At 37.1% G+C, this 19,630-nt stretch overlaps 1 protein-coding gene across 5 annotated transcripts in view; it reads right to left on the reverse strand.

The window, feature by feature from the left end:
* Positions 1 to 15,465, reverse strand: part of hhat (hedgehog acyltransferase) — a 103,016-nt gene extending 87,551 nt beyond the window's left edge. For 2 of the 5 annotated variants that reach the window (XM_041253087.1, XM_041253089.1), the window contains exons 1-5: positions 14,971 to 15,348; positions 13,274 to 13,438; positions 3,373 to 3,440; positions 2,159 to 2,272; positions 310 to 504 (exon numbers count right to left, since the gene is read on the reverse strand). In XM_041253087.1, the coding sequence (XP_041109021.1) occupies positions 310 to 504; positions 2,159 to 2,272; positions 3,373 to 3,440; positions 13,274 to 13,415 (519 nt within the window). In that variant the 5' untranslated portion in view covers positions 13,416 to 13,438; positions 14,971 to 15,348. Of the gene's footprint in view, positions 1 to 309; positions 505 to 2,158; positions 2,273 to 3,372; positions 3,441 to 13,273; positions 13,439 to 14,970; positions 15,350 to 15,378 lie in introns of those variants that run through there. The other 3 variants (XM_041253088.1, XM_041253091.1, XM_041253090.1) reach the window with 3 other exon arrangements.
* Between the last annotated feature and the right edge of the window lie 4,165 nt (positions 15,466 to 19,630).

Raw genomic sequence — 19,630 nt, forward strand, 5'->3', positions numbered from 1 at the left:
TAGCAGATTCTCCACGTAATGCTTCTGTTTTCCCTGTTTTATATGGGCATGGTTTCATGCCAGTCTAAATTAATTTTAAATTAAATTCTTGCCTACATCAGACGATAAAGCAGCACTTTAAACTGTACTGCTCTCCTTCCTTTATTAATAATACTGCTAGCTGACTGGGGATCATTTGGAAAATTCTAGAAGTAAACCAACATGATGCTTATCTTCATTTCTGCAATGTTCTTCCTTTCAATTCCACTGTCTGCTGTTATGAAGAATCCAGAAAAATAGACTCCTTGACGGAGCATGGGGATCCATTACCTGCATTTCTTCCAGTGAGCTCATGTGTAGTGTGCAGAGCAGCAGCAGGGAGCAGAGCCAAGACAGAAGAGGCACTCTCAGCATGGCCACAGTGTAGGAGAGGGCCATGTGTAGCAGAACCACAGCCAGGCCTTTCAGGCCCAACAGAAATAAAGAGGCCAGCAAGCCATACAGCATCAGAAACCAAACTCTAAACTGAAGAGCAAAATAACCTTTTTAATTTGTTTTAACCTACATATGCTATGATTAAATGATAAACGCATTACATGAATGTGTATTCAATAAAAAAGGTCAGTAAAACTACAGATAATTTTTAACAATTCATGTGTCTTTTTTGGTCTTATTAAAACCTGTGTCAAGCTTTATGAATGTTTCCTTTTAATCTTACTGAATATTTTATGACTATGTGTTTAAAGCTGCATAAATTAGAAATTTGACACTGACCAGTTTTTCCAAAAAAGTTAAAATAAACTGCAATTATCACTTCTACTGGCTACACAGGATAACATAGTATATACAGTCACAAAAAAAAGTATTTGAGCAGTTTTTAAAAAAAATGAGAAAATCCACAAAGAAAGTGATTTCTGTAATTTCAAAGTGTTCTACTGAAAGATATAAATTAGAGTAGAGATTCAGCTTTAGAATAAAACATGAAATTATTACATAACATGCACAAAATGAAAAATAACATGCAAAAACTAATTTCATACTTTGACAGAAGTATGTGGGCACCCTCACATTAGTATTTTGTGTGCCCACCCTTTACTTCCTTTACAGCTTGCAGTCTTTTTTGTATTTTGAAACCAGTTCCTGGTATCTTTCCAGAGATATTTGTGCCCATTCTTCAACAAGTACAGTTTTGAGTTCAGCAATCGACTTTGGTTTCCTTTTAGCAACATCTCGATGAGATTCAAGTCTGGTGACTGGGATGGCCAATCCATAACTGCAATATTTTTTTTTTTCAGAAATTCCTTTGTAGACTTTTCAAAATGCTTCGGGTCATTATCCTGCTGGATTACAAACTTCCATTCAATAATCCTTCTAGCACTGGGTCGCAACAGCGCCTGAGGAAGAAAAACAAACCCATACCATCACACAACCTCTTGAACTTTTTCTTAATATATTTTTTAGATTCGTTTGACCATAACATTTGGTTGAAGAAATCATCAGGCTTCTTCAAGTATTCAATCACTTACTTTTGTGTGTTGCTTTGAACAAAGGTTTGCATCTTGGTTTTTGCCGATTCTTCTTCCAGATTTTGCAGAAATCTCTTTTGGTCTTCCACACCTGGAGCTAGTTGCAGTAGTTCTTGTTTATCTGTGTTTGTCAATAATGGCCCACACAGTGCTTTTCGGTAAACTGGTGGTATCACTGCCATTTTGAGATTGATGCTGTACTCTTTAGTTTTAACTATTTTTGTTGCTTTTTTGAACCACAAATTTCCAATTTATTTTTCAGCACTTGATGAGTATGTATTTACTCATTCTATAATTATCATCAGGTGTTGGTTTTCATTCATGGTATTGTCAATAATTAGCAACGACAGTGTTTCACACAAAATATGTTGATTGCCCAAATACTTTTATCAAAGTATGATTTTTTTTTTTGCATGTTATTTTTCATTTTATGCATGTGATGTAAAAATTGGTTGTTTTATTATAAAGCTCAAGCTCTACTTTCATTTCTATCTCTCAGTAGAACAATTATAAATTATGGAATTCACTTTCTTTGTGGTTTTTTTTTTTTTTTTTTTTTTTTTTTTTAAACTGCTGAAATACTTTTGCCTGCGACTGTATATGATAATTATTTTGCCTGGATTTTCCAAAATCAAAGCACAGTGGACGATTACCTTGGGAATACACATTCCGGACACCTTTGAAACAAGTGAATGTCCAATCAGTGTCCAGATTAAATAATTCTGACCCCACTCTGTCCAGAAACTCCATTCAAAGTCTGTTGGATCCTACAAATGTGAAAAAAAAATACAAGGTTTTAAAATGAGAATGTGTGTTATGCCTGCTGAGTCAGTTCTCTTTTTGACATGTCTTGTTTAAAGCATACACTATCCTGACAAAATAAAAAGCAACCCATCATGTTATCACCACAATTTCAGGTTGGGCTGCCCCAGCTAAAAGACGGTCAGATGAGATACCAGAGATCATTTATCACCCAAGGCCTACACCCTGGAAGAGGTTGGTGTGCCTACCAAGCCATCAGCACCAGGGGTTAGGGATCAGTAAGGCTGAAACTGCAGGACAGTTTAAAGTAGGTGCAATTCCCAGTGGCTTTCTGAAACAGCATCCAAAAAACATAGGCCAGGTAGTCATGTGGCTTCATTTTTCACTTTAAAAAGACAACTTTAGCCTCACTAACTATGAAAATATTATTTTTATGATATGTTTACATATTTAGAGAAAATATAACCACTAAAAAATTATTTCGTAACTAGTCGGCTTCATAGATGATATCTAGCCAGACCAATCAGTCATGGTACCAGGGTTAGTAACCTTTAATGACCACACATGCTACTTCTGTTTCAGAAGGCAGCACCTCCAGCAGAGCAATGACCTATAACTACATGGCAGTGAGTAGATCGAGTACATACCTACAGGGTTGTACTAAACCTTATTAGCTTCTAAGATCTGATGAAGAATCAGAAATCTGAGTGGTTTGGCTTTAGGCAAATAAAGAATGATATGTTGCTTTGGATCATTTTATCCAGACAATTCATCTGGTTTCACTGGCACTGTCATTAGTGTTTATCTGGGTCTCGAAAACCAATAAGTTATTCTTGAGCTGTTGTTTTTTAAATAATGAACTACTGTTATACATGATTTAATAGTTTCATAATTTTGGTTCATCCACACTGAAAAAAAACCCCAAAAAATATGAATGAGACTACTATTAGCTTAGTGTAATAGCATCTAATCCATTTCTACCTGCAAGCCTATTGGGCAACTGCTGGAACAAGAATTACAAGAATGTCAAAGTGCTACATCTTAGCCAAACGATTTCGTATTCATAGAGATGGATGAGATTCAATGCATATTTATTAAACATTACCTTTTTAAATCCCCAAATGAAAAATCCTTGTTCAAATTCAAATTCGCTCGCGAGTTCTTCTTCATAGTCTGTCAAAAGTGAAACGTAGAGATGAAACCGCAGAAGGGTACAATACCTTGATGCGCAGTAACCCCTATCAGGTGACAAACGTTCTGCATTACATCTTAAACACTAGCTTCACTGCTAAATTGTCTACAACAGTTATTTTCTTGGGGGGGTGTGGGGGGGTGGGGGGTAAAGGAGCAGTATTAGTTTGTGTAATCACGGCATTGTTATTCTGTGCAATCACTCTATCTAGGTACAAGAGAACACGGCTGGATTTTTATATACCATTTACATTTTTTTTGTGCAAATTTTGAGATATTTCAATCAGGTCTCTCTGCAGAGTGGAGACGGAGACATTATTTTATGGGATCAGCGCAATGCAGCTGCAGAGTTGTAAATAACCTTTCAGCTGATAATCTTAGTAATGTACATTTTTGTATATGCATTACAAAATCATTGGATTTGGGCAACTCTTTCTGTTGCAGGGCATAAGTATTTATTTGTTAAATATAATGCAATTCGTGTCATTATTACATCACTATTTTAGTACTGTTTGTAACTTAGTAATTGGTGCTACAGTTTACTGTGTGCAGTTAGTGAAAAAATGTACTATTCCGTTTCTGGATACATAATAACAATCATACATTAGCATGTAGCAGTACTAACAATGCAATTTCTCCTGCCATTCTTGAGAATAAGTAAATGCTGATTATGGCAATTCCTAAATTAAGCCCCGTTTCCACTGCCTTGCACTCGCAGCTACAGCTGACCACGGCAACAAAACAAGGTGCTTCCAATGCTCAACCAAGTGGCTGAACGTGGCTATCTGGGCAGGTTCGTACTTGATGTACCCTAACCGGTTACAAATGAAGTCAGGAGGTGTTTAAGCTCTTTGTTTACGGCCATGATGAAACATATGGAAATTGATACACAAAAACTAAGCAATGTTAGCCAGTAACTGCATATGTTATGAAGGCATTTCTTTACGATGTATTATTGTTTTACATTTAGCAGTGTGAAGTCTTATTCTTTTTAAGATAACACACAAACTGAAAGCTAAAAGAAAATTGTATGCAGTGCCATAATGAAAATAGCAATGTTCTTTAAATTACAGCTTCCATGGCTTTGCTACCGCTGGCAGCCGAAGCCTATAACACCAGGCAGTGGAAACAAGGCATGCGACGGATCCAAAGAAACAATTATGAACAAATTATTAGCCTGTTTTTTTCAGTACAGCTAGGAATACTTTTGCAGGGGACGGCTCATTAATTCAGTCTGTGAGCTAATGTTACCAGGATTGAACTAGTAAAAGAAAAACACACACTATAAATGATGAAAAATATCTAAATAATTCCTTTGAGAATCATAGCATTATGGGGGAGGTGTGTTGGTTATAGTATACAGTAGCAGCATGCATGCCATAGTTATGTTTATCCATTGGACTTCTTATTCATTCTGTGTTTTCCATGGAATACATACATGATATTTGCTACCGTTCCTTGAGGAAAGCAGATCTGTTAATAACCCTGCAAACCCCCTCTCCCTCTCTGCAGCCAGTGCATATCAAAGCCCCTGTGTGGGTCAGCAGCAAGCACTCTGCTCTTCTCTGCAGTGCAGTGTCAGCTGTGCCTGGTTTTTCCCTTCCTTGGGAACTCACCCATGTAGGAGGTTTTTCCTGCCTGGTGCAGTAACCACCAGGAAACTTAATACAGTTTGTGGGATGTAAACCTTTAGGGAAGTGCTCCACCTTCTGGGAAAAAAATAACCTTGCAGCTTTTTATATTTGGTTGCTAGATGCAACAGACAGATGAACTACAAGGTAACAGCAAAGCGGTAAATCCAAATAAATCCATAACTGCATTAACAGAGAACCAAGACCTTTAAATTGATCTTAACATAAAATACTGTATAAATAGTACATAAGTATGGTCCTAAAAATGGCTGGTTTAGATGTTATTTAAAACCAATTTTAGGAAAGCTGTGAAGAAAACAAAAATCAAGCGTTTACCGTGTTGACACTTGGTAGTTTCACATCTATAACATTAGCCGTTAAACAGGATTTATCACAATTTGTTAGCAGGTTCTTTAGATACATATTTGCATTGATGATTGGTGGATCTTTAACCTCTTTTATAGAGAAGTCCTTCATGCTGCACCCTGTATCATAGGTATACACAGTATATATACATACTTGTAGTAAAAGGTTCACATACCCCAACAGATGTTTATAATTTCTAGAAATTTCTCGAAAACATTATAGGAAAAATCCTTTGTAGCAAAAGTTTTGCTTTGTGGATGAGGAAAAAAAAAAAGTTACAAGAAATAGATGTCTACAATTATTTATTTCAGCAATTTGTTTTTGCAAAACTCCAAAAATGCTAATTCAAAAGTATTCATACCCTAACAAAGAAAATGAAATTAACAGAGAGTTGAGGCACCTTTAGCAATAATAACCAGTTTTAAACGATTAGGATATTTGTCAATATTTCAATGCAAAATTGTTCCAGTTGATTCAAATTCCGAGGACTTCTCTTATGCACAGCCTTCTTCAACTCATACCAAAGATTCTTAATCAGATTTAGATTGGGACTCTGACTTTTTTAGGCAATTATTTTAGACTCAGCTCACCGGTACCACCCCCACGCTGACTCAGGAGCGGCAAAGACTCTTCCTCTGAAGAGTGTGCCATCGGCCGACCACAACTTTTCACTTTGCAGACCCACCATGCAACCACCTCAGAGCTACAGTGTCGGAGGACAACGCAGCTCTGGGCAGCTTACAGGTAAGCTCGCAGGCGCCTGGCCAGACTACAGGGGTCGCTGGTGCACAGTGCGCTGAGGACACCCTGGCCGACCTAAGCCCTCCCCACCTGGGCGACGCTTGGCCAATTGTGTGTCACCCCTTGAGAGCTCTTGTCCACGGTCGGCGGTGGAACAGTCTGGACTCGAACCGGCGACCTCCAGGCTATACGGCTCATCCTGTGCTCCGCGTGAATGTCCAGTTTGGCTTTAAACCAAGTTTTTTAGCGGAGGGTTTTAGTTGATTAGCCAATATCTTTTAGTATGCTATGTAATTTATTTAACCATGTATTGGAACTCAATTTCCTGTGCCATTAGAGGAAAAACAGCCCCATAGAAGGATATTACCACCTCCATGCTTGACAGTAGGTATGGTGTTCTTTTCTTTGTACGGCTCACCAGACTCTCCAAACATAACGACCATCAGTGTGACCAAATAGCTTGATTTTTGTTTCATCACTCCACAAAACCTTTGACCAGAACTCATACCCATTATTCAAATGCCATTTTGCAAACTTTAAGTGACTGTCCTTGTACACGTCTTCCTAAGAGTGGCTTTTTCCTTGGCTTGCGAGCATTGAGACCTTCACCATGCAATACTTGACCTGTGATTGAAATGGAAACCCCAGTCCCACCTGCAGCCAATTCACTTTTTCTCATCAGCTCATGGGCTCTGCCAAAATGTCCTGATCTGAATGAATGTTCACAGAGTAATTATGGTAAACCGTTCTGTCTTCCCTCCCCAGGTCTGGATAGAGGACTCAGATCTCATACTAATGACGGAGGATTTTCAGAATGCACTAGAGAAACTGCAGCCATCAGTATCGGACCAAGAACTGCTGAAATACAAAACACACCTAGCAGAAATTCAAAGCAAAATAACAAAAACACACAATAATGCATTATGTGTTGTAAAGCATGTCCCTTTTCAAGGCTGGTTACCACTTTGTGTACCAATGACTAGTGCAACCAGTGGCAGCGCGAAGAATGTATTGGCTCTAGAAAAACTCGGAAGACTTTTTCAAAGTTGATTGCTAGAATTTATAAAACAGAAATGAAAACAAACTACAGGGTGCATTTGTGAAGGTAAACTACTCGTTATGTACATCACAAGCAGAATTGTTTCATGCCTGTTGAATACCACAAAATTGCAACATCTACTTCACAGAAAAAATAGGAAAAAAAAGATTTTTAGTATTTATAAAACAGAAGTAAAAACGACAGTGTTTGTTTGTGAAGGTTAGCTTTTATGTGCATCACAAGCAAAATGATTGTTTCATGCCAGTGGAATACCACAAAACTGTACTTCACAGAAAAAGGAAAGAAAGTGCACACTGCAGTTCAGCATTGTTCTCTGCACCAGGTTCTTTGCAAAAAAAAAAAGATAAATATCCATTTACATTTACCAAAAAAATTAAGAAACAAATTCCCACACCTACTGTAACATTTTCCCCACAAATAGCAGGTGATCTTGTAACATTTACAGTAGGACGTATAGGGCATCTACCAGTGCGTTAAAGGCAGACACACTCTGTTTACAATCTTGTATTTTCTTTCTTTTTCTTGTTTTTGAATGTAATCATAAATGTGTTAGTGAAGATAAGGTGCTAATACAATAGATTATGTAAATGAAGGTTTGCTAACAAAAGAGAAGTCAGAAAAGGCTGTGTTTCAATAGTTACATTGAACAACAAGCCACTCTACTACATTGTGCTGGTACCATACACCCATGCTAAATGCACCACCTGCAAGCCACCCAGGCATTGTCTTTTTTCCGGCTGTCTTTGTAGTCGTTCAATTTGCAATGATATAATAATGGATACTACTGCAACTCATAAATTAACTTTTCGTTGTCCATGATTAACTTTGAGGTTTTGAGGCGTGTGTTTGACATGTGTCAAGGCTGTTAACCTTCCTTCTTCTGATTGGTCAGCATCCAGTGTGGATGCAGCTTTATTGGTAAATGCACTTGGTTATTCTTCAGATTTACCAGTATATGTCCTAAGTAAAGCTTTACCATGCTTATTTCTGACACTGACTGCTTTACTTGGTATATGCTGACATTTACCAGTAAATTTAGACTGTTACCATAACACAGTCAATCTTGGATTGTTGTTAACATTCCTCACAATTCTTCTACTTGTTCTTAGTGAAAGAACCTTCTTCCTTCCAGACCGAGGAAGCGTTGTGACAGTACCATGAGTCTTGTACTTCTTGATAATAGAAACAATAGTTGAAATTGGGATACTCAAATGCTTGGAAATCTTCTTGTATCCTTCTCCAGCTTTATGACAATAAATAATTGTCTGCCTAAGGTCTTCAGATAGCTCTTTTCCTATATTTATTTATTGGTAATGACAGCAATCATCCTGTGCCTAACCTGTTCACCTACAATCCAGAATTTTCTGCTTATCTAGACTATAACACTATCATAGCATTAAAGGGTATGAATACTTCTGAATTAGCATTTATGGAGTTTTGCAAAAATATTGCTGAAATAAATTGTATTAATCTATTTTCTTGTAACTTTTTCCTCATCCACAAAAGCAAAACCATTTCTACAAAAGATTTTTCCTAAAATTCTTTGTTTTCTAGAACTTACATATTTCCATTGGAGTATATAAACGTTTGACTACAACTGTGTGTGTGTGTGTGTGTGTGTGTGTGTGTGTGTGTGTGTATATATATATATATATATATATATATATATATATATATATATATATATATATACAGTACTGTGCAAAAGTTTTAGGCAGGTGTGAAAAAAATGCTATAAAGTAAGAATGCTTTCAAAAATAGACATGTTAATAGTTTATATTTATCAATTAACTAAATGCAAAGTGAGTGAACAGAAGAAAAATCTCATCAAATCAATATTTGGTGTGACCACCCTTTGCCTTCAAAACAGCATCAATTCTTCTAGATACACTTGCACAAAGTCAGGGATTTTGTAGGCATATAGTCAGGTGTATGATTCAACAATTATACCAAACAGGTGCTAATGATCATCAATTCAATATGTAGGTTGAAATACAATCATTAACTGAAACAGAAACAGCGGTGTAGGAGGAATAAAACTGGGTGAGGAACAGCCAAACTCAGCTAACAAGGTGAGGTTGCTGAAGACAGTTTACTGTCAAAAGTCATACACTATGGCAAGACTGAGCACAGCAACAAGACACAAGGTAGTTATACTGCATCAGCAAGGTCTCTCCCAGGCAGAAATTTCAAAGCAGACAGGGGTTTCCAGATGTGCTGTCCAAGCTCTTTTGAAGAAACACAAAGAAACGTGCAGGACCGTAGACGCAGTGGTCGGCCAAGGAAACTTACTGCAGCAGATGAAAAACACATCATGCTTACTTCCCTTCGCAATCGGAAGATGTCCAGCAGTGCCATCAGCTCAGAATTGGCAGAAAACAGTGGGACCCTGGTACACCTATCTACTGTCCGGAGAAGTCTGGTCAGAAGTGGCCTTCATGGAAGACTTGCGGCCAAAAAGCCATACCTCCAACGTGGAAACAAGGAACTGGGGTGCAGAAAAATGGCAGCAGGTGCTCTGGAGTGATGAGTCAAAATTTGAAATATCTGGCTGTAACAGAAGGCTGTTTGTTCGCCGAAGGGCTGGAGAGTGGTACATGAATGAGTGTCTGCAGGCAACAGTGAAGCATGGTGGAGGTTCCTTGCAAGTTTGGGGCTGCATTTCTGCAAATGGAGTTGGGGATTTGGTCAGAATTAATGGTCTCCTCAATGCTGAGAAGTACAGGCAGATACTTATCCATCATGCAATACCATCAGGGAGGCATCTGATTGGCCCCAAATTTATTCTGCAGCATGACAACGACCCCAAACATACAGCAAAAGTCATTACGAACTATCTTCAGCATAAAGATGAACAAGGAGTCCTGGAAGTGATGGTATGGTCCCCACAGAGCCCTGACCTCAACATCATCGAGTCTGGGATTACATGAAGAGAGAGAAGCAACTGAGGCTGAATAAATCCACAGAAGAACTGTGGTTAGTTCTCCAAAATGTTTGGGCCAACCTACCTGCTGAGTTCCTTCAAAAACTGTGTGCAAGTGTACCTTGAAGAATTTATGCTGTTTTGAAGGGTGGTCACACCAAATATTTAATTGATGTAGATTTTTCTTCTGTTCACTCACTTTGCATTTTGTTAATTGATAAATATAAACTATTAACATGTCTATTTTTTAAAGCATTCTTACTTTACAGCATTTTTTCACACCTGCCTAAAACTTTTGCACAGTACTGTGTGTGTGTGTGTGTGTGTGTGTGTGTGTGTGTGTGTGTATATATATATATATATATATATATATATATATATATATATATATATATATATATATAAAAACAGTTTTCTAATCATCCTTTTTACACTCCTGAATGCTGGTGGTCAGTTTGTAGAATATATTAAGCCAGGACTGTCTTGCTTCATTCTTGAGGTACTGTTACATAATGTCAAATGAAAATGCACCTTGGAAATTAGTAATTCAGTAAATACAGTCATTTAAAGTTGTTTAAGGTCACCCCCTAGTGGAAAACCATTTTTTCAAACACATATGTCTCTACACTAAAAAGTTAGTATAAAGCACGTAATACAAAGAAACATGTAAACAGCAGCAAATATATGTAAGGGGTAAGGGGTAGGGGGTAGGGGGTGGGGGGGGGGGTAAATCAGGATTGAGACATACCCAATGATAGGGTTACTAGGCCATTTCCTTTGGGCTGGGATGAGGGATCAGGTAAGGGTGCCTGCTAATAAATAAATAAATAAATAAATGACAGAAGAAGCATGGCAGTCACAAATGCGTCCTGTTGAGTTGGATTGCTTTACTGTATTATATGTCCTACGTTCCCTTTACAACTTTCACTTAGTTAGCCACTGTGTCTAAAGTAACGTAGCATTTTTTAGCCACAATGAAAAAAATTTGCCTCACCAAAGAATATTAAAGAAAACCGTAAAACTGTTTTATTGTACACAATACAATAAACATATTGCCTATAACTGTGCCCAACAACCCTCCCCTAAACACCATACTCACCACAGGTTTCCATAAACACAAATAATATACCGTTAGGTGAGCTTTTCAGCTTCCAATGCAAGCCTGAATGACACACAGACAACACACTGTCACTGGTTGAATGCATAATGTAGGTACTGTCTGCCTTTTACAACTTCACAAGGCTAAAATAATACAATTTTACAACATGATTTTCATGGATATTTGTTTGTATTACTGTCAAGTATAAACGATTAGTATAAACAATTTATTTGAAAACATATAAATATTTAAATACTAGTCCCTACCGTGTACTTACACATGAACAGTATATTTAAAGTGCACTATAAAGTCTGTTTCCAATTTAATCAATGCCAAACTGTCCCACGTGAAAAAACGTGCTTGCAGATTGCAGATTTACTAAATTCTGAACTGGTTTGCAGATAATCATGTGCTGCACCTTTACATTATTTTAACTGTGTCACGGTTTTCTTTCCACTGCTAAACTGAAAGTAGACAGTGCTATAACTGTATGTTAAAATAAATGCCTCCCTGACCAGCTGCAGCTCTAGCTACACAAGCTTGTAATAATAAGTAGGATTGTACAGCCACTACTGTTTTTTTTCACCTGGGACTACAGACAGTAATATTGCTCCGATTCTGACATTAAAACTCAGTAAATCATAGCGTGACGAATCCTTCTCTTTAAAATAATAAATGTGTTCCTCTTCCGAATCTTCTTGGAACCAGTCTGTTACTATTTCCAAAACAGCTAGCAAACGGCAACTGTGACTATCACTGTCATATTTTTGTTTCTAATTAGAACCTCTGTCCCGCCAAACACAACGTTGGTGCATTTGTTACATAATCAAGCTAAACGGCTTTCATTGGGTGAAATTAAACAAAACTGTATTGATTCATCTACCAGCACACATGCAAAGCAATCATACCGGCAGTCTTACACAAGTACATTTTACACACAGGAAAAAGTTTCACTTGTGGCGATGTGGCGAGCGGCTAGGGGGAACATTGCATGACTACCTATCTCTACTCACATTCAATTCAAGACCCTTGTTCTTGCCTATCACTCTCTTCACCATACTGCCCCATCCTACCTTCAATCCCTTGTGTCTACCTACACCCCCTCTTGCCCTCTCCGCTCCTCCTGTACTGGATGGATGGTCATACCTTCTTTCCACTCTTCATCCTCCCGTGCCTGCTACTCTTCCCTAGCCCCTCTGTGGTATAACCTGCTACTGGAGAACTTCAAGACTGCTCCGTCTCTCACTGCCTTCCGCCACCTCCGCAAGACCCTCCTGTTTAAACTGCACTTGTAGATCTCTTGATCCATCCCTTCTACTATGCAGTGGACTGCCTGACCACCATGTTACTGGATCCTCAGCTATGCACTGATACGTCATTGTAGATATATGTTGTAATCCTAACTTGTTGCATCCTAGTTCATACTGTATTTTTAGTAGTGTTATTGCACTTACTGTAAACTATAACATGTTTAAATATTAATCTTGCATTATAACCCTGTACTACTCTGTAACACCTATAAGTCACCTTGGATAAAGGTGTCAGCCAAATAAATACACAATAATAACAATGTTTATATACTTGAAATATACTTTTATACTGTTTCTTCAAGATCAAAAACAATATTTTGTCGACATTCTTGCATTGTACTTATTAAAAAGTTATGGCATGGATAGTCCAAGAAGTAGACGTTTAACACTAATAAAACTTGCGATATATTTTCCTCTAACTTCTACAGTTAAGACGGTAGCTCTACGAGAGGTTACCCAAACTAACAAAAAACACACTAAAAACAGAAAAGCTTCAGGGCATGACAATGGTGTATGTCTTATTTTACAATGAGGATAGGTCCGTAACAACAGTAGAATAAATTCTACATTAAAAAAAATGACATTATGCAAATGATATAAGAAAATACAGTAAAAACAAGACTAATCAATTTAATTAAAACCATGCTCCTGCATAAACAGGAAAGTGAGAAATGTAAAATGTTACCTTTTGAGACTTTGTAAACCTCATAAAATGAGTAGAAGTGAGAACCAGCTGACAGCAGCAAGTAAAGGCCTATTTCCCAGACAGGCAAAGCAGCTACATGAAGTGCAGCCTTCTGAAATCTCTGTTTGGCTTGATTTTGCATGCTTTCATTGACGCATTCATTTTCTACAATAAAAAAGAAGTAGTAATGAATTAATCAAATGTATTAGATAAACAAATCCATACCCTGTATGCTGTTAAAATCCTCTTAGAAAAACATGTAACTTATTTCAGGACACACTTTATAAAAATGTTCTGAGAATACAATTACATAGGTCAGTAAATATGTTTTATGTACTTTTGTCCTGTGATAAGCTTTAATAAGGGGAGGGAAATGTATGATCACCAGCACCAGCCTGTCTGAAGAAGACCCTCGTGTTGCTTAAGAGTTATACATGTAGTGTTGGAGTCAAGTTGTTCAAATCATCAGATCCCCTTAACTGTACTGCAAGAACTAGGTAAGGACCATTACACAATTCGGACAGTACAAAAAACAAGGAAGATATTGGGGTTAGGTTGGGTATTTTCATATTATTTACAAGCAACAGGAACACAGTGATTACATATTCATGATGGATTATTAAGCAATTTCAATCTGTATCTGATATTCTAATGCACACCCGTTCATGCTAATTCAAATGAACCTTAACTCCTAATCTCATTCATATGACAAGCTATGCGTAATGATCACAATAACGCATAACTGTACTTATTCTTGATTAAGTGGACTAAGTTCTGGAGCTGTGTTTCCTGTGTTTCTCCAAGCTGGACCCAGAGGGCAAGTACGGCATTGCATACAGGTATTGTATACTTGCTGGAGCTGTATCATTTTGTATACTCTGTCACCCAGGTCGACCCTGCTTCTTAATGAAGCAGTGTGAAATCACAGTCGACCCGCACAACACTGGGTCACAGCCGAGGTAGGGTCTGACAGTGTGAAGGCTTTAAATTGAATTGAGGAAGATTCACACATAAATGTGCATGCAATCTGTTTTTATACACACTATCTCAAGGCCAAAATTCTGCAATACAGTACCATCAGATTTGCACATCAGTATTACAGTTTCTAACAACCATTAGCAGAATAGACTAGCATGCAAATATGGCTACGCTTATTACAGGGCACCCAAAAGGTTCTTCAAATCCCAGACAAGGTTTACTACAAATGTACATTAATTTGGGAATGTAGAAAACAGTTGACTTAGAATTGTACAGTAAAGGGATTTTTTATGGATTTACTATTTTCATGGACCAGTTTAACCAACTCCTCAATCAGCATCAAGTCTACTGTACCTCCTTGATCAAGTGGGAAAAAGCAAACCAGGAGCTTAAAATGTAATACTTCATTTTTTGGTTTGTTTTTTAGACAGGCTGCTTCTACGGTACGTTCTTTGAAATAATTATATTTAAAAAGATCGGCAAACTTTTTTTTTTTTTTTTTTTAATAATATTGTCGTCGTTACCACAGAATCAAAAAGTTAGTGCTATTTATAATTTATAATGTATACCAGTACCGTACACAAACTGTATAGTGTAGCTGTACATATCGACAGATTGCATGTTTTAATTGTGCATAATAAATAAAACGTGTCTCGATTTACACTGTATGTGCAAATTATGTTTTAAAACAATACATACATTAATATATTTCTACTCACACATATTGCAAATAGTTAACATCCAACTGTTTGTGTCCTTTTCCTCTTTTTCCCCACTTTGTCAAACGTGTTCATACATTGGCCCGCCCTGTCCTTCCACATATCCTGCCCCCGTAGCTCTAAAATTAACAATCCTGGTTTTTCTTTCTATATCCGGTTGGATGGAAGATTTGTCAGTCGTACAACCCAATATTTGTGAACACTGCTTTCAGCTATAGACAGATAATTTGGAATTACAGATTTTACGCAAACCTATACGGCAGGAAGGCAGAAACACGAAATAAATGTGTATTTTTTCTTAAAGGTACAGTTCACTTTTCTATTTAATCACTACGGGAGAATATTTACCTTCATTAAAATAAAATAATAAAATACACAATGTTACACATTAAAGCGGTGACAGATTACCTCTCAGGCGAATCGTGATTGACTATTTCACAGATGAAGGAAGTGCCTACCTCAACACTGTGGTTGACTTCTTGTATTAAAGATACAGTACTAGAACTGAGTCAGTGCCCTGCCGAATACTGCACGTGGGACTTTGGAAGTGAATAGGAGTAAGGAAGCAAAGAGGGCAAGCATCCATCAAACCTAGGGTGATGGTCAGGCAATGCACCTTTCCTTTGTCAAAGCCAGAAAAACTAAAACTGTAAACCGCAAAACAATAAGAGATACGATGTTGTTGTATTGAGAGGTAATATAATATTCTGAGGCAATAAAGGGCAGTGTAAATTTTATATGGTTAAAATGTATTTGCATTGTTGAAAATATATCACTATATGTATACAGAAATGGCAGTAAGTTTATAATAAACCTCTGCTTTTTCATCTACTGTATAATGTAGGTTAAATGTAATTTGCTACATTAACTGCTACTTTGTAAATGAAGCATGAATATTTGTATGAGAGATAATGAAGAAGACCCTTGTGTTCCTTCTGCTAAACTGTCCACTGAGATGGTAACAAATGAATTGTGGATCAATCGATCACTAGGGTCTGCATAAAATGTTAAATTGTGGAAGTGGGGGAGCCGGAGGGGTATCTGTTAACTATTCTGACGTTTTATATGGCTGCAATATTTGGTGGAGAAGGCAGAATTATGAAATGGTGACCTCTCTGTGCCTAAGGTCAGTACCCTGGTCAATGCATTGACTCGACTTAAACGGCAATATTTATAAGAAATATTACATAGGAGTTGAGGTTTTTTTAAAAAAAAGGGTGATGTTTATCATCACTTGTATGAAGTGTATACTGTAGGACTCCAGAGTGTATAAACACAGAGATAAGCTGAAGTCAGCATGCTGACTGTCCTAGCAATGAGGTCCTGGCTTCATTCTCTCTCTCCCTAGCTAATCACATTGTTTGAACTAAGCAGATACAAGCCATCCTGGTTTTGTCTTTTGGGCACAATGGTATTGCATAATATGCCAATGTGTTGTTGCAGCCAATTAAGAGAGGCTATTCTTGACATGTGTTCAGGTTGGTTATTGTATCACACACCTGCATCATCACCTAAAGAGGGTGAATGTTAAGGGGAACAGCAACTAATAGGAGTTCAAAATCAAATCCATCCCTCTGACATCTGCTGGCATGCACCTATTGAAGACAATTATTATATTCTACATCTGCCTGGGGAAAAAAGCAGAAGTAATCCTTTTTATATTTTATTTCAACTGAAATTATAACCTAAAAAGTGTACAAATTAAAATCAGAACCCTGGAATATAATTTAGATGTTTGGTGGAACAGACATAGTGGTACACATGTGTGACACACTTGTTTGAACTCAGATCCAGTGCTGACCTATAAAGGCTATGTTCCCAGCAGGTAAGCAGCAGACACTTTGGTGAGGAAATGGAATGAAAGTTTTATCCTATGTGTTTGCTAGGATTGTTTTTTTGTTTGTTTGTTTTTTTGTTTGTTTTTTTTTGGTTGACCTCTATGTTTATCCCACCATTGGCCCTACCCAGGTTCAAATCATTACTGTAAACAGAAAAAAGCTTGCCCTTTATTGATAATGTGTCAGATGTCATGGTAACTGTGCAGTTATGGGCCCTGATTGGTCAGTGTCCTAGGATGGTAATTTCCCAGTGAAAACTGCTGAGTGGACCCTGCTTTTTAAAACCCCACCCAGAGTTCATGGCCTCCCATTATTTAGCAGGTTTGTATTGCATCCTGGCTGAACCTTCTAGTGTGAGAGTAAAAACTCCATTCGGATCCTATATGTACCAGAGCAGGGGGCACCGGGAGGCATAACCTAACAAAGGTGTGGGGACAATTGGTAAGAGCATTTATTATTATTACTGTATTTTGTTTTTATTCAAAATGCATGCTTTTTAAATTTGCGACATTGTTTGAAATAAAGAGACATAGCCAAAATGATACAGATAACACATTCTAACAATCTGGACCAAAGCATGACACAGATTGAGGTTCTGTGATATGTTTGTTGATCTGTGCACGTTTAAAACAAAATCTAATAGAATAAAGACCTAGTCATCTAATAAATATGATTTCTGAATCTAGCCCTTTTTAAAAGTTGTGGGATTTGGCACATAACCACAGGTGCCAATAAGAAAATACTAGGGTGGTTATTTGTGCAATATTTTCATAAACTGGTAAAAGGTACTTCTATTTAGAAATGCTCAACTGTTTGACATGCACAATTGGATCCATGTCTTTGTGTGGATAATAGGATGTATTTTTATGACATGTCTTTATTCATACTAATAGGTTTAAATGGTTCTCTGTGCAGCAGTGTGTTGCTCAGCAGATTAATCTGTGGTGCCTTTTTAATAAGAGAATGAGAGCCCAATAGGTTTCTGTTCTGGAAAAAAGCATTTGGATTAGGGCTCACTCCCTGGGTAGGTGCAGTTGTCCACAACAAAAAGAAGAATGCCCAGGTTTCCTCCTGCTACCAGTTCAAGAGACTCCGATTGGTCATTGAATAATTACTGTAGCATTGTTAGGGGCTAAAGCCACAATAAGGTCGATGTTTTATATAATCCAGCCTCTCCAAATTGAGTAAATCCCTTTAGTAGGGGTGTTGGGTTTGGAAAAGATAAATATATTACATTAGAGTTATAATTTAGTATAATGTCGAAGTTTAATACCAACGTTTTTAATAAATAAAAAAAAAAAAACTGTACATTTAAATTTAGTTTCATACACTGTGTGTGTGTGTGTGTGTGTGTGTGTGTGTGTCATATATATATATATAAAACAGTTATAAAAAGGGACCAGCAGAATATAAAAAAAGATTATGACAGTTGCCAATTTGACAAGGTTTTATTTTATTTTATTTTATTTTACTTAACTATGCATCAAGCACAATACACATAACTTAATCAAATCTATAGTCATTGTTGTAGATTTCAGTGCATTAAATCTAGAAGGGGTTCTGCATTTTAAATTATATTTCCTAACGTCATACATTAATACAGAGTATGGGCTAAGCTCTTTCTAGATGGAATAAAACAAATAAACACAGATAAATAACTAAAGTGTATGCAGTGGCTGTTAAATCATCACTTAAACATGTCAGAGACGTGTAAGCTTCGTTCTAGTGCTAAAGCTTGGCAAATCTATCCTTAGATGTCCAAAGAAGTTCCACCTTTATATGAATACATAAACATTGCTAGATTTCTCTCTGGCTAGTTAAACTGTGCTTAACCAGCAAAAGTCAAACAATTGAAAGTTTTATATTTTCCGACATACTCAGCACTCATAATTTCGACAGGTCCCTATATAAAACAAAGCATAGGGTTTAAACACAAACTAGTAATCCTATAAAGCTGGATGTTTAAATATCTAGAGGTGCCCCCAGTCAGGACTTTTTACTTTCAGGGGACTTATTGCTTTCATATTTCAATAACTGTGAAGTTCAGTTAGGTCAGAAAGTCTCTTTGAGTGAAAGATGAGACTGCATCCTGTTGTAAAGGTGGTGAGAAGGACATACAAGCTTGGAAGTCAATTCTTCTCAAGTAGCCTAGTGTAAGTACAGTAGTCCTTAAGATTATTTAGCTTTTTGAAATGTGCACGTGTACCTAATTAATTGGAACAAAATGTACTACTTTAAACTCTGTCGTTTTTGATAATTAAAATATGCCCTTCTTGTATTAAGATTTCAAAACCTTCATCTTTAGTGCATGGGTGTCTCTTTAATGTGTTGTTGCCTGGAAGACCAACAGCTATATTTAGTTTCGCTGTTCATATCACTGAAATATGGTACTGGTACAATCGTCTTGCTGTTTTAATTGAGCTCAATAAATTAAGTGACAGGAGGCTTGTTTATGTGCATGTTGTAACATAGGCTGTGGAAGAAGTTATTTTTAGAGCACAGAGACTCAGTGTTTGGGGTTGTTAAAAATTCCTGGTTAAAGTGCAATAACCTTAGTTTGTTCAAAACCCAAATTAAAAGGCATCAGTGCAAGTACAGTACCTTTAATCTTGAGTACTAAAAATCCTGCAAGTGGCGTGAATTGTGGGCGTGGAACTGAGGTATAAAATCCTCTGAGATCTGATGGCTTCTATTACTGTCAGAATTGGAGATACATTTAAATGGTAATGGTTTCAGTCAACAAAGTTCATACAGAGTTCATACATACCCAGCAAGCAGTCAGTGACAGTTTGATGGTAACAGACATTGAATGATTGATAGCT

The sequence above is a fragment of the Polyodon spathula genome, chromosome 6, assembly GCF_017654505.1.
Source record: "Polyodon spathula isolate WHYD16114869_AA chromosome 6, ASM1765450v1, whole genome shotgun sequence".
In the NCBI taxonomy this organism is placed as follows: Eukaryota; Metazoa; Chordata; class Actinopteri; order Acipenseriformes; family Polyodontidae; genus Polyodon; species Polyodon spathula.